This window comes from Lycorma delicatula, chromosome 9, assembly GCF_047948215.1.
Source record: "Lycorma delicatula isolate Av1 chromosome 9, ASM4794821v1, whole genome shotgun sequence".
NCBI lineage: Eukaryota > Metazoa > Arthropoda > Insecta > Hemiptera > Fulgoridae > Lycorma > Lycorma delicatula.
The window spans coordinates 6498447-6521761 of NC_134463.1; the positions used below are offsets into that span (position 1 = coordinate 6498447).

At 29.3% G+C, this 23315-nt stretch overlaps 1 protein-coding gene across 1 annotated transcript in view; it reads right to left on the minus strand.

Annotated features, from left to right (window-relative positions):
* raptor (regulatory associated protein of MTOR complex 1) overlaps positions 1-23315 on the minus strand; it is an 83745-nt gene that overhangs the window by 22992 nt on the left and 37438 nt on the right. Inside the window, exons 13-18 of the mRNA XM_075375040.1 lie at positions 21222-21327; positions 20403-20573; positions 11589-11740; positions 6234-6328; positions 6021-6132; positions 4335-4492 (exon numbers count right to left, since the gene is read on the minus strand). Coding sequence (XP_075231155.1) covers positions 4335-4492; positions 6021-6132; positions 6234-6328; positions 11589-11740; positions 20403-20573; positions 21222-21327 — 794 coding nt within the window. The remainder of the gene's footprint in view (positions 1-4334; positions 4493-6020; positions 6133-6233; positions 6329-11588; positions 11741-20402; positions 20574-21221; positions 21328-23315) is intronic.

A 23315-nucleotide genomic window follows, 5' to 3' on the forward strand; every position in this document is an offset into this window, starting at 1 on the left:
TTTAAATACATAACAATACTGTGTAATGTTCCAGGGCAGCAAGAGGCGCTAGTTATATTTTAAAAATATTTTAACATCCTGAGTATCAGTGGTAAATTAAAAAATTTGTTAAACAACAAAACCGAAAGGTAAATTGTTATGTTAAAATGAATCAATATTATTGTTATTTGAAATACTGGAAACAAATTTATTAAATTTGTCTGCCAAAGGAATAGGGGGATGAGATCACAAAAGCTGAGTCCTGATGTATTTGAGATAAAGTTATTTAATTTGTTTTATTTCCAAAACCATTTTCACTTTTGATAATTCCCCATATACTTTTAGATTTATTGTTTGAATTAGATTTTACAATCTCTTCAGCAAATTTGTTATTATTTTTCCAATTTGTTTTTGACAATAAAATTAACAAATTTCTAATTTAATTTTTATTGAGAACAACTGTTTAAAAGAATAAAAGTAGCCACTGTCTTGTCACATGTTCTAATTAAAAAATGATGCTATTACAGTTTGACACTTGTGATCTGAATGGTCGTCATTTACACAAAAGGATGAAAAATTATCATTAGGTAAATTTTTTTAAATATTGTTAAGGTGGCAGAGATACTTGTAATTCTAGTAAGCTGTAAGACAGAAGTATTTAGTTCTGCTCACTCAAACTAAATAAATAGTTTATTCATCACAAGACCAAAAAACCAAAGCTTTATTTTACAACCAAATAATTTTTCCCTAAATTTTGTTTAGATAAAGATCTACAAATCAATATTGAATAGTGCATACACGAGATACTGCTCATTGTCCTCATCAATGAGCCTAGATATCAATCTTGGATTAGAAATGTTTAAGCTGTTTTTATAAATCAACCCATCTGAGGTTGTGTATATAACGGTGAAGACACTGACCTTGCTTCCAAGAGAAAACTAGACCAGAGTTTTGTTAGTGTTACGGAATTCTGTGATGGAGCTGCAATATGGGAGGGTGAAGGCACTGACCTCCTTCTGAAAACAGATAAGACCTGAGGTTTAGTTTGGTTGAATAATTAAAGTCACTGGGGAATTTCCTTGGAATGATTGGACATTTGTCGAAAGGAGTTCCTGATTTCCTGGTTTCGTGTTGCATAATACATTACACTTGTGGGGCAGTTATTTGTTCAATTAACAGCACCATTTAAGTAATATGAAATTGAGGCCTTTATGGTTTTATCTAAATTCAGACTAAAATAATAAAAAAGTTTTTTTTAAACATTAAATAAGAATCAAGAAGCTGTAATTAAATTAAAAGACTACTAGATTATTGACTTCTTCACTTGTGTGGAGGTCATTGTTCCATGGAATAGCAGTAAAGCCTACAAAGTATGACAAAAAAGGAAAGATGTCAAAAGAAATCTAAGGGAAGGTAAAACTGAGAATAAGTCACCAATGGAAATGTCTACAAAGGCATTTGCATTGTTGGCATCCTAATAGAGGCCTAGCTGATGACTCTGGTAAAGTTCTGGTAAAGCTCATCAGGGCTAGGAATGGAGGGGATGGTGTGATGACTAAAATCCCCTAGGGGATCATTATTCAGACATTCTAGATGTTATGAAGAATTATTATACCTACTAGCCTCAATGGCTGTTCTGTAGTATTATAACCTATAATGACATTAACATTATTTACTTGTTTGTTACATTTACTTTTAAAGCTCATAAAATAGAATTTATTTTTATTTATTACCGAATTACACTAAATGAGACATTGATGTGAATATATACTGAACTGAACTGAATTGAACTTAATATATATATATATATATATATGAAAGTATCTAAACTCAATATATTTTTTTAACACTTGACTGTAACATATTTTCATCTGCATATTTAACAATCAAGTTAAATACTTGATTAAGTCAAATTACTTGACTTCTTTTACTTACTGATAATAGATCATTGACATATATATTAAAAGTTACACCTAATATGGAATTCTGCAAATTTCTAATTCCCCAATTCATTTCCTAATAGCTCAGCAACAATTTACAATAGCTCAGCAACTGTCTCAGCTAAGATTCTCTAACCTACCAAAATTAGATCACATACAAAACCAACAATTTCAGGATTGACACTGTAGAAGGCCTCTTTGATCTTGGAATGCCTTTGAATTCAAAATCTCCATTCTGAAAATTGAAATGTAGTAGAAATAATGTAGATGGAACTCTGAATATAAAAACAGGAAGAGAAAAGATTACAGAGGTTTTATTATTTGGGAAGTAGAATTATTAAAGGACAAAGTAAGAGTGATATAAAATGCAGAATAGCACATGCGAAATGAGCTTTCAGTCAAAAATATAATTTGTTTAAAGCAAAAATTAATTTAAACGTCAAGAAAACATTTTTGAAAGTATATATTTGATGTGCACTTATGGAAGTGAAACTTGGACGATCAGAGTACCTGAGAAAAAAAGATTAGAAGGTTTTGAAATGTGGTGCTATAGGAGAATGTTAAAAATCAGATGAGTGGATAAGATGAGACATGAAGAGGTATTGCAGCAAATTTTTGAAGAGAGAAGCATTTGGAAAAATATAGTTAAAAGAAGAGGCAGACTTATAGGCCAGATATTAAGGCATCCTGGAATAGTCGCTTTAATATTGAAGGGACATGCAGATGGGAAAAATTGTGCACGGTTGGACAATGTTTGGAATATGTAAAAGAAATTGTTAGGGATGTAGAATGTAAGGAGTATACTAAAATGAAAGGACTGGCACTAGATAGGGAATCTTGGAGAGCTGCATCAAACCAGTCAAATGAATGAAGACAAAAAAAAGCAAGATTAAAAAAGATCTCTAAATTTTACTGATCTCTGAAAACAATTAATTATTGAGACTTTGTTTACATTTTGCATGTGCGTTAAGTGCCATAATTATAACGGTTATGACATAATGAGTCACAAATCATTCCCAAAGAACAAGTATTTATTCTTAACAAAAACGAAAAACAATGCTTATAATTTCGACATACTATGAAAAGTAAGGAATGAAACGTTTCTTTTTCAATATGCTCAATATATTGTAGATCAACCTGTAAAGCTTACCAAAATAGAAGTGATATTTAGGCACCACAGGTATACACACAAGCTGTATAGTGTACGTACATTACTTTTAAAAAAAGTAGCCATAATTGGTTCCTCTTTTTACACTAGTAATTTATAACCACAAATTCACTTTCTGAAGTGTTACACTTCTGAAACACTTAAACACTTAATAAAACTAGACTCTATTCAAAAGTAGGGGCCTGGTGGACCAAAGTATTAAGAGTCGAAATAGCTTTTTAAGTAAAAAAAATGGTACCCACATTAAAATTGATCTTTGAAAAAATTTTTAAACAGCAGATAAAATTTGTTTTTAGATATTATACAACAATCAATTATTTTTTATAACATTCTTAACAATGTTATGAACTGTAGAAATCCCATTACTGAAGGTGAAAGTAGTTACTTTTTGTAAATTTTCTAAAATTCCTACAGGCTTTCTTAAAATAAATTGTAAAAACAGTGATGCAGAAAAGAGCACTTTTAATATGGTATAAAACTCAATATTTTACAAATCAAATGATTCATGAGATAAAACAAAATCTTCAATAGCAAATTAATCTTTTCAAATAGATGCCAATACACATGCACATGCACACATGTATGTCTGTTTTCTTTATGTGTTCATGTGTCATACACGTGTGTGTGTGTGTGTGTGTGTGTGTGTGTGTGTGTGTGTGTGTGTGTGTGTGTGTGTGTGTGTGTGTGTAGGTGTGTGTAGGTGTGTGTGTGTGTAGGTGTGTGTGTGTGTGTGTGTGTGTAGGTGTGTGTGTGTGTAGGTGTGTGTGTGTGTGTAGGTGTGTGTGTAGGTGTGTGTGTGTGTGTGTAGGTGTGTGTGTGTGTGTAGGTGTGTGTGTGTGTGTAGGTGTGTGTGTGTGTGTAGGTGTGTGTGTAGGTGTGTGTGTGTAGGTGTGTGTGTGTGTGTGTGTAGGTGTGTGTGTGTGTGTAGGTGTGTGTGCGTGTGTGTGTCATCTTCTAAATAATTGTATGAACCCCTAGAGAATACCAAGGAGAGGTTTCATCCAACATCTTCATTTTGTTTGGAAATTTTCAAGAAAATTCCATATGGTCTTCTTCAAGCAAGCTCAAGCACTAAAATCACAAGAAATTAACATCTGACAAAAGGGTTAACAATAAACTGGTGTAACTAATTACTAAAATTTAATTATTTTTAATAAAATTCTTCTTAACATTATATAACAGAAACAATATAATGTAACTCTCTTTTAATAAATTAATAATTAACTAGACAATTAAATATAGCCCACCTCCATTCTCTTTCATAATATTCAGGACTCTCTAAATCCATATCTTCATTATGACTCATAACTGGCTGTGAAAAATATTTACAACTCCATTCAACAAACTGTGTTGAGACAAGAGCCCTGCCAGTATTGTGAGCATCATCTGTTGAATCTTCAGAAATCTGAAAACAAGAGTTTTGTTTAAAAAAAAACATATCACATTTTTTAATAAAATTTCCAGCTTCTTTTCACAAAGAAATTCCTCTATTTGTAAGAATATAAAAATAGGATGCAGAACAACAGAAGCTAGATTTAATGAACAGGTTCATATAGAAGATCACAGTAAACAGCCAACGTGTACAGTTTCCTTCAAACTGTTGTAATTTATTAATGGAATTATAGTTAGTATCAATAATTAAAGTTCAAAATAAATCATAATTCACTTCCACCATTAAATTGTTTTCATTATCAACTGAAATGCTTTAAGCAATCTCAAAACTGTAGCTGTAATTGAAAACAGATGTGTAGTTTAGTGAAGAAAGAATAAATAAATAATGCCATCTCCGAAAACAACTTCTGACTTCTATAGCAGAGTGGCTGCATCTCTAGCTTTCAATCTAAAGGATCTGCTTAAAATCCTGATTAGCCAAGAAATGTTTCATGAACTACATATATTCATATCATATTCCCACATGCAAGAAAAAATTTGTTTTTTATTTGTAATTCTGTTATATAATCTGCGTAAAAAATGTAATTATTAAAAAGAAATAATAGTAATAATTAAAAAAAACCTCCTTCTAACAAAAAAATTTATAAAAAAGATTCTCTAAAGTTGGGTAAACTATAAAGTCATAACAAATGTTTCATAATTGTGTCTGTTTCTGTCAACAGTACTTTAATTTTAAACCATCGATAAAAATGAATGAAATAAATAATGTTCACCTAAACTTAATAAATAAATTAATACTATGTGACAATTTTTTTTTAAAACTGAATATTAAAATAAAGACAAGTTTGACTTTTTCTTTTATTTCTTGATTGTTTAATTTAATTTTTATTTTATGCTTGTCTACAAAAAATTATGTTTTATATATTTAAATATATAAAAAACAATTGGTAAACTACACAAACAACAAAAACTGCTAACTCTTAATATGTATATTACTTTTCAAGCTTTCTTATAAATGTAAAATTAATGATCCAAACTTCTGTGAAACTAACATTTTTTAATAACATGAAAGTGTTCTATAGTAGATTGTTTGAGAAATTTTAATATCAACTGCACTTTAAAAACTTAGTAAATGCACCCAGGCAGAAGCATGATCAATATTAGTCTGCTCATTCAACAAGTCCTGAGTTCAATTCCTAGAAAGGGTCTGCTTTTTTTTATTATTTATCATACCAAAAAATTGATATTATGATAATAATAGTTTATATATTATGGCAAACATTATAGGATGTAATTAACCCAATAAGTAAGCATTTATTAAGATGATCAGAAAAAAGTTTAAACTGTAAATCACCTACATCTGATTGCATTAATTTTATTTTCTAGCTAACGCAGTTGATATACTGCAATTTATCTTTACATTTTTCAAGGACCTCATACTTTGGTTAAAGAATAAAACTTAGTAAAAAATTATACAATCATTAGCCAAAACTAAATTAATATAAAGCTTAATACTATTACTATCTAAATTCATTACATACTGTATTTGGCATTTTTCGACTTCTAGGAGTTAAGACATGTGAGGAACGTGTAGCTGCCAATCTATGGAGATCAGTCGCTGATGAAGCTAATACATTTGGTGGTGATTCACCCCTAAATATAGAAATTGTTAGCGATTAAAAAATATTCAAACGAAAGTTAAATATAATAAAAATATTAATTAGAAACATCACTTATTGAAAAAAGAAACTTACGCAAGGTATCCCGATCGATTTGATGGTGAAGGTGGGAGAGATAATGATGCTGATTTTGATTCTGTCAATTCTTTTGGAGTAGTAGATTCTTTAACCTGTACAAAAAAATCATTCTAAGAGTAAGGAAAAAATACTATTATAAAAAAATTTCACCAAGTTAAAATGGAAAGATTCTTAAAATACTATCAGCACAAAATCATTTATTGTACAGAAGAAAAGGAAGAAACCAAGAGATCTTAAAATAACAAACTAATAAAGTGTAAACTGAAAAATTAAATTTACACTTTAAAATAAAATAGAAAATTTTATAAAATAATAATTATTAATCAGAATTAAAATGTTATCTAACATCCAAACAAACAACAAATCGACAATCACTTATAAATAACTTAACAAATAAATGTAAATACAAGGGTAGATTTATATTTATAGTAAAAAACTACACTAAAAAATAACTGTACACCTAGAGTAAAAAACATTTCAAAAAATAAAAATTAATAATATCCATATATATTATATAGTAAACACATCTATTTCAAAGAAAATACTCTCATAAAAACATAAAGAAATACACATATCACAAAACAAAATTTACAACACAAACAACAAGTGCAATATAAACATAAACATTTGATTTGAAAAAATAAAATAAATTTTTGTTAGATAAAATAACCAGCAGAAATAAGCACACTACAATAATTACAAGCATTAAAATTACAAAATCACAAAAAATTATTATTCTTAAAAAAAAAAACAGATGCCACAAATATATCAATTACTTTTTAACCACATCAGAATGGTTTCAGCAACATACGCAGCTTTCATCAGTTTCCAGCAACGTTGTTGAACTGTAGTTCCAGAATTAACAGTTGACAATAACTTGTTTTTTTTAATTAAATTAAAACTAATCAAAAAGTATACCAAAGTTGAATCTGTTGATCGCAAATAAAAATCCTGAATTTCAATTATTATTTTTCAACTGAGTTTAGAACACAGATTGATTAATAGTGATGTTTGTCATAAAATTCAAGTTGACGCTCATCTTAAATTCAAGTTTCTAGATCTATCCCTAATGATGAAATAAAAAAAATTATAGTAAATTTAATACCTCTTTCTTAAAAAGACAGTTTGTCATTTTGACTACCAGTTTACATAATTTCAAAGATTCTCATCATAAATAAACACACATACACATATGATAATGAAAAAATCTCATTTCCAGTTCATTGTAAATTTTCAAAATTCAGCCACTTTTGTGATACTAACTCAAATGATAAAAGTGAAACATTTTTTTTTTTAAATATTCATCAGAAAAATGTCTACTCACATAACCTCAGCATATTAGTCTTTGAAAAGGTAAAAAATAGTTATTTCTTAGTCCTACATTCATTACTGTCTAAACTATAGTATTATAACTACCTCTTTCAAAGAATAGTTAAGATACAAAAGTGGCCTGTAAGATCTTTGTTTAGCGCTGGTTAATATGAATCACGTTGACTCTTATTAAAAAATAAAAACTCTTCGCATTAAAATGATTTGTTATGGAAAGACTACTTCCAAGATTTGCTGAAAACTCCCTTAGAAAAATGAATATACGAAAAGGAAATCTGAGTAGGATCTTAGCTGGAGGTAGAATATTGGAAAGCCAAAAAAGGATGTATTAAGAAAAATTAAAAAAAAAGAAGAATTCTACCCCAGCAAAATGTGAAAATAGAACTGCTAAAATTGAGGGGAAGGACATGCACTGCGTTAATATGTGCTGATCTCGTAAATCTGGAGGGAGAAAGAAATTTCAGATGAATGGAATGAAGCATTTCTTAAAAGGAAAAAAGAAGTAAGCAAAAATTACACAAGTGTATCACTATTTTGTAGTATGTATACAGGTATATTCATACATATTTATTAAAAAGATGTGGCCATATAAAGAAGAAAAAGTAGAACAAATAGCTAGCATTCAAAAGAACATATCTACAATTGATCAGATTTTTGTTTTATAACAAATTAATTTAAAAACCTTGAAGTAAAATGAAAACATAGCATATGTTTGTAAACAGGTAACTTATTAGAGTATTAAAGGAAGATAATATGTTAGTAATCAAACAGAAAGAAACTGATCTGTCTCACTAAAATCTGTACTACAACAAATATAAGAATTGAAAGGAAGAAACAGAGAGCTTTGGAGACAATACTAGAGTAAGGCCAGATTTCACAACCCTCTAGCTTCTTCAAAGGTTCTGAAAAGGTGACACTATAAGAGGAGTAAGGAGTATAAGAGGAGTTAAGGTATAAGGGTAAAAACTTCATTTCAGCATTTTCAAGATTGTATAACACAGAACCCACATTTTTAAAACTGTTCTTCTAAAAAATTATTCACAAAAGGTAAATTAAAATTTAAAAAAAAAATAATAATAATAGTTGCACACTCAATTTTAAATTTAAACTTTAACATCACTTTAAAAAATATACTGTTGCGCAAAATACTGCTTAAATAAGCAACAAGATGTATAAGAAAAATCAATACATAGTGTGAAAGAATCAAAGCTACAAAAAGCAAATATTACAAAAAAAAAAAAAAAAAAAACCACTTGAAAACTAATAAACAAACAAGAATTTGCGGAAGTTTCTAATGCCGATTTTAAATTGTATCTTACAGAAAGTAGATGTCCCATAGATACAGAGCCTGTCCATATTGGTTCATGTGTTGAATGACCTTGCCCAGGCCAAGCACAGACCTGTGTACATTGCAAATCTTTAATGAAAATTAATTACTACCATTACCTGATAAAAAAACCTGAAATTTCAGTCTTACAAGTCATCCATTCGTTATCAATTTATATTAATTTTATTAAAAATTATACTAATTTATTTAATTACCAGCTTGTCCTATGAAGATAAAATACATAATAAAATTAGGTGCCTGTTTATATTTCAACTCGTACTTTTATATTCTTCCAGTAATATTATTTCAGTTAAAGTGGAAAAGATACCTTAATAAATTTTCGGACATATTTTTATAACAAATGAAATTTACCAACCAGTAAAAATTTCCTAATTATCTAGTAACAATTCAACTGATTAGAACTCATACTCCAAAATTACTTTAAAAAAAATGAATTATCAATATCTTTCTAACACCTGTGCCATTCTTAACATAATATTTTCTACTTCTGTACCTTCTGTAAACATAATTAATACATGAGGAATGTTCTATATGTAACATCTATGAAATAAAGATCTGCCACTAAAAATAGAAAAAACATTATTTCTCTTGCATGTCACAACACTGTGGCAGCCTCAGTAAAAGTTTTCAAAAACACACTGATAATATACCGTGATGAATTCTGTAATTAATTTTATATAGATTAGAAAATAAATAAAATCACCTGAAATTCATAAAAAATTAGTGTAAATATTTGGATCAGATCTCATGGATATCTAGAATGTGCACCATCGGTGTGAAATTTTCAGTTACGGCCATCATCATATCTTATAATCCATATATCAGAAGACTAATCCCATAAAATATCAGGCAGTTATGTTCTGTGCAGGAGTCAACAATTTATAACTAGAAAGTATCAATGCTGACTTCAAGAAAACTCAGAAATGATCATTGGGCATTTAAACATGAAGCATCCGTGCAGATTTGCACACAAAATCATTTTTCAACATGGCAACGCACACTGCATATTTACAGAAACCACTAATACTACTACTCTTTTTTGAAATTGTATCGGTAGAAAATAATGACTCACTCATTGCAAGGCTCCATTTCTCCACCTCTGACTTTCAATTTATTCGAAAAGTTCAAAGAACTTGAAGGAATGCATTTTGCTGACTATGAAGTGGAAGAAACATTCTTGCAGGAATTGATCGGAAACTTCTACAGAGTGGCATTCAATAAACTCACTAATTACTGAAACAAATGCTTTATCCAATTTCAGCAATTATATAGAAATGTGAAAAAAGTATACACCTTTCATATTTTCCATCAATTTTTGCTGTCTAATAAATACTGAAGATTGAAAATGGACAATACTTTTTGAAAATAGCTTATATATTTATAAACTATATGTAGTGTTTTTTTACAACAAATGTTCATCTTAGTGTCGAGCAAATGCAAGTCTCTGACAAGACAGTTGAATACAAAGAGGCTGTCCTTCTGTGAGTTGATCACTGGCTTCCTTTATAAGGGACAGTGTAGAGACCCTCCCCCTTTTTTTGTCCTTTATCTCTCCTTCTGTAATTCCTTGGATAGTACCACAGGAATTTCATCAGCTGCTGCCTGGCTCCATCTGTGATTAAATGGAACACTTTCTAGTAGCCTCTGGCACATTCTTTGTGGTACATAAAATGACTAGGCCTGTGGGAGCCACCAGACAATTACCACATACTGTTTAATACAGAAAGTTACTAAATATCTTAAAATGGTAATTCAAGCACCCTACTACAAATTGCATATTTCTATTCCACTTAAAATCAAATCTAGTCTCAAAGGAGAAAATATGAAAGTTTTTCTAACTCAAATGTTTTTTCACATCAAAAAAACTATAAATCCTCACTGCTTATAATTTAAAAGTTAAATTTTATTCATAGAGCTATTACAAAATAAAAAATCACTACATTCAAACAACATAACTCCTGACCAACACAAATATGAAAGCTGAATAACAATCATATTTTAGCAACAAAAATGAATTACTATACTAGTTAATGTTCAAATAAAAACTTTGTATTTAACATTAAAAATGTCATTAGTTTTTTATAAATATTTAACACATCATTAAGATTTTTTCTCTTTTTATTCTCTATTTTACTTTACAAAAATATTGTTTACTAAAATTAATTTTTTTTTAATTGTACAATCTCTGAAGCGTAATAAAGTTCATTACAGATGCCCGAGTCTGGTGAACTTCGTAACGGAGCACGAACTTCTTTGTGTTCTGGATTGGAGTGGAAAATAAAAACACAAAGATGTATTTTAACTGTCTTTCTAAGTGAAGATCAATATTTTGTGTGCTCTGCACTGTTGACCTACATTTAAAGTAATTAAAATTTTTATACAGTGTTTATGAAATTGGGTTTTATAATTTGTAACTTGTTTGTTTTATAAGTAATACAGTATCTGAAATTACAATTTTAGTATTATATCATTTATATTTTTTCATTTTTTCTTTATATATATATATATATATATATAAACTGGAAAAAATGAAAAAATGTTCTGTATAAAAAGGAAATATTCTTTATTCTTCTTTAAAAAAAAACTCTCAATTTCAATACATTATAATAAAACTAACAGGTACAACTAAAAAGAGTTAGACAACATACACAATTCAAAATTAATTTAAATATTACCTGATCACGTATATAATCAGTTATAGCACGAGACAACTGTACCACACCAGGAAATGGATCAGTATCAAGCACAGCTAAACCATTCCACATCTTCATATAAACACTGCCAAAGGACAACACAGGCAAACTGCTCAGCATACTTCCAGAATGACCTGATAAAATTAACAGAATCATAAAAGTCCAGATAAACATTTCATAAAATGAGGTGGTGAAAAACTTTAGTAAAAAAAAAAAAATATAAGTAACCAAATTTTTAATTAAATTAAAATACAATTAAATATAAATTTCAACAAATAAAATCAAGAGTACAATAAAAATTTAATACTTCCTAGAACCTTAACACAAGCTGATTTTTCAAGTTGTTTAAGTTTACTTAATGGCTCGTTGGTGTATATAATATATAAAAATATAATTATAAGTTCCACTTCCAACAATAGTAAGAATAAAGCACTTTTGGAAATATTATTTTCCATCTTCAGGAACGTATGACGATCAAGTATATTTTATAAATAATCACTAAAAATATATAAAGTACATATAAAAAAAATATATACATATATATAAAAATAAAAATATATTAAAAAAATGAGATAAAGTGTATATTAAAAAATAAAAAAATTGAGATAAGTATTAAAAATACTAAAAAAAAAGTATTAAAAATTGAGATAAAGTATATATTAAAAAATAAAAAAATTGAGATAAAGTATTAAAAATACTAAAAAAAAAAATATTAAAAATTGCGATAAAGTTAAATAAATATAACAATGATCATCATGGTAATAAAAATTAAGTCAATGTTTATACGTCTTATCAATAGCAGTCTCAATTGTTATGTCTATTGATACAAAAGCAATTTGGCCAATCTGAGAATCAATAATTATTATTTAAAATCTGTTTGAATAAAATATCGTTTTCAAAATTCAATTGTTCGTTCATCAGTTATTTGAGTAGATAGAAAAATTCTACAAGTTATTTTCAAGAATACTAATAAAATTGTTTGGATTATAATTCCCAAAAGTGACATAAAAAACCAACATATAAAACAACACAAAATAACATATTTCAGAATATGTTTGGCAAAATTAGAACATTCTTTGTTTCCTTTATTTATACATGCAATGTGTTCTTCAATTCTAATCGAAAAAGATTGATTATTTATACAAATATTATTATACAAGGGATACATAGACTACATATTAATCATAGATAATCAGCAATTTAATGATGAAGATAAATTAATTGAAGAAATTAATTCTTTAGATAATAACATTAAATTTACTTTAAGTCGAGAAAATAACGGTAGTATTAATTTTTTGGGTATGACAATTAATAAAAATTAAAATAATAATTTTGATATCGACATATATATACGAAACCTACTAAACAAAATACTATAATTCATTTCATCTGTGGAATCATAAAATAGCACTTTTAACTCATTAATCTATAGAGAAATAAAATATTTAAAACATGATAATATAAAATTAAACAATGAATTAATTAAATAGAATATAATATAATTACAAAAAATTAAATAAAATGTTAAAATCATTCTAATTAAAAACAGTATACACAGTGAAAAACAAAATAATAAATTATACAAATAAAGATCCTTCCAAAACAATAAAACATAACGGTAAATTTAATTTAGATAAACAGAGTATACAGTCTAAAATGCGCAAGCTGCGATTTGGAATACATAAGTATACTAATATACTCGATCTTTTTCGATTAGAATTAAAGAACACATTACATGTATAAATAAAGAAAACAAAGAACGTTCTAATTTTGCCAAACATATTCTGAAACACAATCATGATTATAACCCAAACAACTTTATTAATATTCTTGAATACTCTAATAACTTTTATAAAATGAATATTTTTAAAAATTCTACATCTACTCAAATAACAACAAACTGATGAACAAACAACTGAATTTTGAAAATAATATTTTATTCAAACAGATTTTAAACAATAATTATTGATTTCCACATTGTCCAAACTGCTTTTATACTAATACTAGCATCCCCATTGCGGCTTCACGTGCGCTATATGATTACTTGGGTATCCCGTCGCGGTCAGGGGATATTTAGCCGGTCATGGCTCGTTTCGCTCTCCCTTCCCTACCCTTATAGCCAGAGGGCTCTGCCCCTTGGACTCCGCTGTGTTCATTAAATTCGTGCTTGTAGAATCATAATAAATAAAAATTGAAGTCTGTTCGATTTATAAAAATATATCAGTGTATTGTAATTCCTTTAGAGCAACAGTTCGGTCAGTACAGGACCAGAAACTTTGAGCGATCCAAGAATGTTGGTTTCAAAACAGTCGGCCTTCATCTTAAAAATATTAGTTATAACTGCTTACCTGTAGTTCGTACGGATAAAAATATTTTTTCCCGGTCCTTAGCGTTACTCAACAAACACCACTTAGAGATGACCATACTTCGTTTTCCATTTTTTTAAAAAGTTTTTAATCACTTTTCTTTTATGGTTTTTAGTCAAGTAACCGGAGGCGGGTGTAGCCAGTCGCGTCGCACATACAGTAACAGTGGTTGTGTTGGTTGAGCCGCCGCGCCGTACACTGTCGCACCCCTTAAAAAATCGAAATTCAAAAATATAAATAATAGCCGTGGCCCGCGACTTCGTCCGCGTGGGATTTATTCAATCGTTACAAATAGTACTTCATTGTGAAAATTGATTCGCAAAAATTAATTACTATATGATACATAGCTGAAACCCGCGACTTTGTCCGCGTCAGAATCACTTAATTTATTGAATATAGCTGCCTGGACCGGCTTTGCACGGTTGGTGTACCCATTTAAAAAAATAAGATATTTGTTGCAGTCGTTCAGAGTTATGCGCGTATCTACAGTACAAATAGTTTTGTTATATTTGTAATTTTTTTGTGCTTACCTATAGCTACTATTTACTTACACCTATTTTCATTCTCTCAGTATATTTTGTATTTTTTTTTTTTGTTGATTTATGTATTATTTTGTTTTTTTTTTAATTATTTACATAATACATACACCCTTCTTTTTGCACTGGAGGTTACTAAAAAAGAATATATTAGAAGGTTTGGATATAATAAATTTGACGATTGTTTTATTATTTGTATCCAGCTACTATTCTATACACCTATTTTTATTCTCTAAGTGTTTTTTTTTTTTTTTTTTTTTTTTTTGTTTTACGTATTTTTATGTTTTTTTTTGTTGATTTATGTTTATTTTCACATTTTTTATTTAGATACATATACATATATACACCCTTATTTTGCATAGGAGGTTACTAAAAAAGAGATACCTAAATAAAAGCTAGGATATTAAAATCTTTTTTGTTACTATTTCAATTAGGTATTTTTAATATTGATTAAATTAAAATTTTTTAATATTGATTAAATTCATTAATTTTCAGTTTCTGATGGAGATTCTCTATCATGACGTATTTTATTGCCCTAGCCTGTAAATTATTTCTAGAAAGTTGAGATCTTAATCTTTTGGGCATTTTGAAATGATAAAAAAAACTAAATACTACATCAACTAATACTAAATTATTTGCTTACATGTTGAACAGGAATTAGCCTGTATATGAAGTGATGATTAAAAAATTATAAAAAATTCAAAATATTTTCAAGGAAAAATATTCGATATCGCACACAACCGCTGCGTAGGAAGCCGACCGCGCGAATGAGATGCGCGGCACTTTATTTTGTGACATTGACTCCCCTCCCGCACCGCAGTGACGCTTAGGTCACATGCTGCTGCCTAGCTAGCCGAGCGGGGTGTGGGCGGAGCGAGGGAGCAGAGGCAGGCGGTGGTGGGAACGCGAGCGTCAAGAGAGACACGACGACGACGGACAGTCGCTAGTTACTGAATTACAAAGATAGAAAAATTAAAATATGTTGCTTAAATAACGCGGTAAAAAGTAGCCTATGTTCATCAGGGATAATGTCGGCTTCTAATGGAAAAAGAATTTTTCAAATCGGTCCAGTAGTTTCGGAGCCTATTCAATACAAACAAACAAACAAATCTTTCCTCTTTATAATATTAGTGTAGAAGACATAACAATTGAGACTATTCTACTGACAAGACATATAAACGTTGACTTAATTTTTATTACCAGGATGATCATTGTTATATTTATTTAAATTTTAATTTATTTTGCTCTATTTCAATTTTTAATATGTGAAGTGAATACATAAAATATACTCTATCACCATATGTTCCTGAAAATGGAAAATAATATTTTTAACTTGTGTTCGTACATCTCAAATAGCACTACTGAAAATCATATTGTAAAATATACTGTCATACATTTTTAATTATAATCTTTTAAATTTTATTTTTTAAATTGATATCTTAGATTTTTTTAACTTGAAAATATAAAACTTTAGGAAAATGATAATTTCAGCAAATAATTAAAAACATATTTATCTGTTGTAATTTTTATAGTGCATTTGACACAACTGATTTCTTTAAAATCACATTTATTAGTTACACATTCTGGTATATATATTTGTTGTACTGTTATGATTTTTTTTTTGTGTACTAGTTTTTGTTTTTTCTGTTATACTTAATTTCCTTCTTTAACAGGATTTTTTGGAATTAAAGAACAATCCAGTAAGGGTAATCAAATTACATAAGTTTTAAGGAGAATAAATATATTATTTACAGCATACTCACCCCACACCAACATACGCTCAACAACCTTTTATATTTCACGTGCATTCTCTTTGGATAATAGAAAAATAATACTGGATAACTTAACAAATATCAAAACTCACAATGTAGGAGTTTTACACCTTCATCCATTTAGTAATTAAGCTTTAATTTGGAGGGGGGCTGAAATGAAATACACACTGAAATGTAACAGAACAAAATGTCATACTAAGTGACAGGTACTACCATTTTGTAATTTCATTCCCCTATTACTTTCTTTTTCTGTTTAGGCACTGGAACCACCATAAGGTATTACTTCACAGGATGAATGAGAATGATATGTATGAATGTAAATGAAGTGTAGTCTTGTACAGTCACAGGTTGATCATTCTTGAGATGTATGGTTAATTGAAACCCAACCACCAAAAAACACACCTAATACTAACATTACAAAACTTGTTTGACCCATTTCTGACTCTCATAATGGATAATGTTCAGCGAATAATTTTTTTCAACAGATTTAAAAAATGAACACTAGTGATTTTCATTATCATCTAAAACCATTTATGATGATGTATCAATGTACTGAGTACGTGGAGAATAGAATACTGTCTATCAAATGCTAGTAAAGAAAAATACTGAAGATGAAAATTGACCCACATTGATTGAGCAGTTTCTATGACTGTGAACCACAAAAAGGAGGTGGATGAATTGATTCAAAATGACATCATTTTGATACATGAATTGATTTAAAATGATATCATGACACTCAAAATCACATCACACAATAATGCATTACCACCCAAATATGCATACCGAAAGAACTACAAGAACACATTACTATGTAACTGGACTACGTAAAATCTGTTACCACAGAAAAGAGCAAACAACAAATGGAATGTTGTGGAACAGCTTCTTAAACATTATGGTGACAAAGTAGATGACTTCCTTCTCAATATTGTGATGGGTGATGAAACTTGGGTGTATCATTATGACCCAGAAGAAAAACAACGGACTATGAAATCCGGCACTTTGGTTTACCACAATCAAAAACTCAAACACAACCCTGCAAAAAAAATTCTCTTTGTTGTTCTGGGATTCCAAACACATGTACGTGATTGACTATCTGGAAGCTGGGTTGATTCTACATTCTGTGCAATAAGTAGAGATGTTAAAACACCTTAGGAGACGTGTGTGACGTATTAAGACAACCCAGAGCCAAAAGATTTTTAATAATCCTCAACCAAACACATCACTTGCAATCACCAACAGTCTTGTGAAGTAGAGATTTTAACTTATTCCACGCCCTCCATATTCACCAAATTCCAGCGAATTTTCACTTCTTTCTGTAATTAAAGAGTGATACTAAGGGCTCGTATTTCCCCATGGATGATGAACTGAAAGATGCAATCATTAATGATGTCATGGACCACAAAAAACCACTGGTATTCTTCACTGGCAGAATGGAAAACAAGTTCACCCTTGTAGAAATGTCTAGATTAAATGATGACTACGAGGATAACAAACACGATTGTTCCTTAGTGAATAAAATAACATTCCCAATTATATTCAATAGTAATCAGAAATTCTAAATCACAGTTATCTTTCATATGATAAACATCAACTAGACCAGCAAACAATAATGTATATTAAACATATATATATATATATATATATATATATATATATATATATATAGAATCATCAAAACACAAAATACAGCAATCAAATTATATATAACAGAAGAAAAATTTAACAAACTGAAGAAAATTCCACTCTGTTAAATATACAATCTGTTAGCCAAACAAAAATTCTTTCAGCATTATAATATTGTTAAAAATTTTCCAAGAAAAGCAAAAAAAAATTTAAAAAATATGTATAGCAATAATATTTTTATTTAACACATTTAAATAAATCTGTAGAAGAAAAAGTAGGGTATCTTGCTTGATAGGACAAATATAGAAAGAGTACTAATAGAGTTAAAAAGTTATTAATTGTTAAAGAGTTAAAAAATTATTAAAATGATACACAGTAGTTCTGAACAGTCCCCGATTTTAAATTTCTGTAGTCACAAGTAGCATCATCTCTTTGACAACCACAAAACTATTTGTAGTATGATGTCTGATGAGTGTGTGTACAATATTTCATCACATTTTGTCACTCCAGTTTCAAGTCAGCTGTGTACGTTATGTACATGTGACCTTGTGCGAGCTCACGACATGGAACAGAGAAGCATGATAAAATGTTGTGTTCCGACTTCAAAAATCTTTCGTTGAAACTTATTCTTTGATTCAGCAAGCATTCGGTGATGAAGCCATGGTGGAAGCGGTTTAAAGACAGTAGAGCATTGTTGGATGACAACGAACAAAGCAGGACGCCATCAACAGCTGTTCACAAAGAAAACATTGCAAAAATGCACATGCTCCTGCTCGAACAACCTCATCTTACCCTTCGGGCCATAGCAGAAGAAATAAACAATAGTAAAGACAATTGGTATGTACAATTCTAACAGAAATAATGAACTGCAAAAAGGTGTGCTCTTGTTTCGTTCCACACTTCTTGAGCAAAGAACAAAAAAGAAAGGCGCACCGCCTTTCTTATACTCAAGACTTCTTTGAAACTGCCAATAGTAACCCAAAGTTTATGCAAACAATTGTAAATGGGGATGAAAGCTGGTGCTTCATGTATGATCCACAAATGAAGCATCAATTCGCTGCTTGGTTGAGTCCTAGGGCACCGACGAGCAAAAGTCAGGCAGCAAAAATCAAGAGTGAAAATGATGATTGCATTCTTTGACTCAAAGGGGCCTGATTCATCATGAATTTGTCCCAACTGGTAAAACCATGAATTCTAAATTCTATTTGGAAGTAACAAAATATCTGATACATCCCATTCGTTGAATTTGGCCTGAGTTTTGGGATCCAGGCAGTTGGACTGACTCTCTTAAATGCATTGTTCTGGCACACATGGCAACAGTTTTAACACGTTATTAAATCAAATCACCATCTTATCCCACCCGCTCTACTCACCCAACTTGACTCCAGCAGACTATTTCTGTTCCCAAAACTCAAGTTGGATGAAAGGCCGCTTTTTCGACAACATTCTGGCCATCCAATGGGCTTGCACTGAGCAGTTGAAGGCGATTCCACAAGGTGATTTCTCCAGAGCGTTTGACAAGCTCTACTGGCACTGTAATAAGTGTATAACTAAAGAAGAGTTCTATGTAGAGAGCTGATGTGAGTAAATTAGTTCATCTTTAAATCTGTATTTTTATTTAATTTATTTTGGGAACTTTTCAGACATACTGTGCATGCTATTTTTAAAATGAAATTATTAATATTCATCAGCCTCGGTTTATAAAATTTATGTATTTGTTAATTATTGTTTATTATTTCTATAACATATTACAGATAACACAATTCACATCAATATATTTTTTTAAATATCATGCAAAAAGGAATCAAAAAAATTTTTAATTTAAACACAATAAAAATTTTAAAAAAGACAAATATTGAAGAAGAATTTTTAAAGATTTTAAAGAAAACAAATAAGGAAATACATTGTATAGAGGAAGATTGAAAAAGAGAAGAGATTGAAAATGTTTTTAAGGAAATAATGGAATGACAGAATAAAGCGTAGGTCCATGATATATAGCCAGCCCAACCACAATTGTATAAAATAATGATGATTTTTAAATAACTATACAAATTATCTTCTCCGTGATAAGTTTTCAATCATCTTGTACAAGACATAATGAAAAATATTTACTCATCAGAAGCTTCAGTAAAAAAGAACCTAGAAAAATTTTTTTTATTTATGTGATTAAAAAGCATACTTTCATTAGGATTACTAATGAGATAGATTTCAATAGGAAAATTAAAAAGGGATTTTATCTTTCATTTTAATGCCGTAGTTTTTATTTATTATAAAACTCAAAAAAAAAAAAAAGTCTTTTCCATACGAAATTCAAAAGTTTATATATATATAATTATATACACATGTTCCTTTAAAATACAAATCGAAAGCAAATACACCATTGTTGTAATTTTATGTACATTCATTTAAGCAGAATACCATAATATTTACAAACTGCAAATATTAATATGACAGAACCTTTACAATGATGTGACCAGAAGGTATTTATTTAAAACTAACCAAGACTACTGATGCTTGATGATGAGGAAACTCTTTTTAATCGATCAACATTAACATTATGTGCACTGTCCAATTCAGTGACTGTATAAACTGCAGCTCCTGGTGCAAAAACTTTTAATCTATCTCTTGAAGCGTTCCTTTTGAGAGTACTGATTGGTGACATAGTCACATCTATAAAATACAAAAACATTATAAACAGGTAATTAAATATTTATAATATAATTCGATATCCTTATAAACGAGGTAAAAATATCATTAATTAATAACATCAGATTAAAAAAATACGTCTGCATACATGGGTATTATACCAATAATTTTCTTTTAGCAGTTACGAGCTGATATCTTTTGTATAGTTCATAGATGAAGAATGAGAGTGGAATACATTAACATATATATGAATATGAATAAATGCATTTAAATATTTATATAATTGTAATTCGCCAATATAACCATAATTGTGATAAAAAAAAGAGAGGATTGCAGAAAATTAAAAATGGCCTACAGTAATAATTACCAATCGGCCAGAAACATGTGACACTCAGTCAGAAATACAATGGATAATTAATCATGGTTTTAATGTCTAAATATAATAATAATGAGAGGCAAGAACAGAACTAGAAATAAATTTAGCAAAGATTTTTAAAAAATAATAATTGGTAGTCAAAAAAATTGTTAATTGTATACAAATTTATTACAGAAATACAAAAAAAGGCAAAAACAAATTATTATAGCAATAAAATAATTGAAAAAAATAGTAAAAAAAAATTAAAGAAAAAAAACACCAGTTACGAACTTATATATAAAAAATAAACTAAACACCTTGGGCAATGACAACATGAGCTCCTTCTCGAAGTTCTTGCAACGCAACAGATAAGAAAGAATTCTCAAAAACAAGCACCATCCACTGCAATGCAATTACAAGTTCCTGAAACAAATATAGTTTAATATTATCAATAACTTGCTTTCCCTCCCCTTAATACGGTTTCATTTTTAGAACAACATACATTAACCAATCGGTTGTTCAACTGGTCTATGCTTACACAGCTAACAATTTTTCTCCAAAAAAAAATTTGGAACTGTGATAAAAGTACATGAATTAGAATTTAATTTTTTTGCTGGATCTTAAAATGAAATCAGTTTTTCTTCATCACCCTCATATTTTTAGTTATAACCCTTTAAAACATTGAGAAATGTCTTAAATATACAATTAAAATTCCTACCCTTGTTTTACAGACGTTTACTGTGTTTATTATCCAGCAGTAGTCAGATCACATCATACATTCATCCAATCTGCCTTGATAATGTTGTTCAATCTGCAATATATATCTTGGGTGGAACCTTTCTCCTTGTTCGTCACTGATGTCCCCCAAGTTTAAAGGGTAAAAGTCCAAATGAAAATGTAAAAACTGAATTTTCAATGACATTCTGCAGGCTAAATTTCTATAGTTCACTAAGAGTTCATTTATAAGCTGATATGGTTTTCAGATTTTTTTGTTTCCAAGAAAACCAGTAATGACATCTTTGAATGACTTCCAACCTGCTAGTTCTTTAAGATCCAGTTTGCTGTCAAATATATTTTCACAAATTAATTTTCATATTTGTGGCCCGATGAGTAATCCCTCTTTTAATTTGGCTTTACTTAATTGTGAAAAAAGCTGAGCTAAATATTTAAAGCAGTCTCCATTTTTAAATAATGCTTTTACAAATTCTTCATCAGGCCTAGTTTTATGTGGTTAGGTAGTAAAATAATACGACCTGCTTCGACAAGAGGCATATTGACAACATTTTCCTTTCGTGGGGTAAAGTGATTTCTTTTTGGCCAGTCTTTAACTGGATAATATTTATCTGTAGCTCGACTATCCCACAAACACAAGAAACACATTTATTTTGAAAGCTATTCTGGAGACCGAAAAGAAGTCCTATCACTTTCAGGTTAGGAATGATTTGCCACGAGTGTTCATCATACTACTAGCTTTTATAATTTTTTTTGACATTTTTTCATATGTTTCTTTCATTCCTACAGCATGTGCTACCGGCAAAGAATAAAATTTAATAGAGTTATGCAACAACACTGTCTTCAAGCTTCTTTTTGATGAGCTTATAAATAAATGCCAATCGTGAAAATACCATATTCAATATCCGATTCAGACATTAGCCCCCTAACATCATGGCAGGAACAAATTAAACCATATTTTCATTTCAATTTCTATATTCCAAAATTTTAATACCTCTGTTTAATAAATTCCATTCTTTAAGATGTGAACCTAGTTCTGCATGATGTTTCAACAAATACAAGGCAAATTAGGTCGCTCAGCTCTGCTTGTGTGACGAGGTGAGGTTCAGTATTTGATTCTTCTGGAATGTCTATTGAAGTTGAGGATTCATTGGTTAAGCCTTCTGGGGAATCAGAAATTTCTTTCAAGAAGTTGGAGCTATCAAAATCGGTAAATCAACACCATGAAGTATTGGTCTCATAGCTGAATGGACATTTGGGTATGGCCATTTGGGTTGGCTGGATAATACTTTGAAATATGAAAATGTGTATATAACAAAATTTTAACAACAGTTTTCAGCATTTTCTGTAACAGTTTTAAGGCATCTATCTATTAGTACAAGTTTGCCTAATATCAGTAAATTAATACAGAGAGAATTTTAAACTAATTATTATGTATATGAAATATGAATCATGTGAAAAATATCAAACCAATTTAAGAGTTTAATAACTATTTTCCTTGACAAAAATGAAAATACAAGATCTCTTATGCTGATTATTTACATACAACATGAGACACTTTGTTTTATGAATTTAGAAAATTTACAGGAGCAGAATAACTTTGATAAATTTAAAAAAATACTATTGCAAAAAATTATATTTAAAATAAGAATTTAAAAAATCAGATTTCAACCATAAAT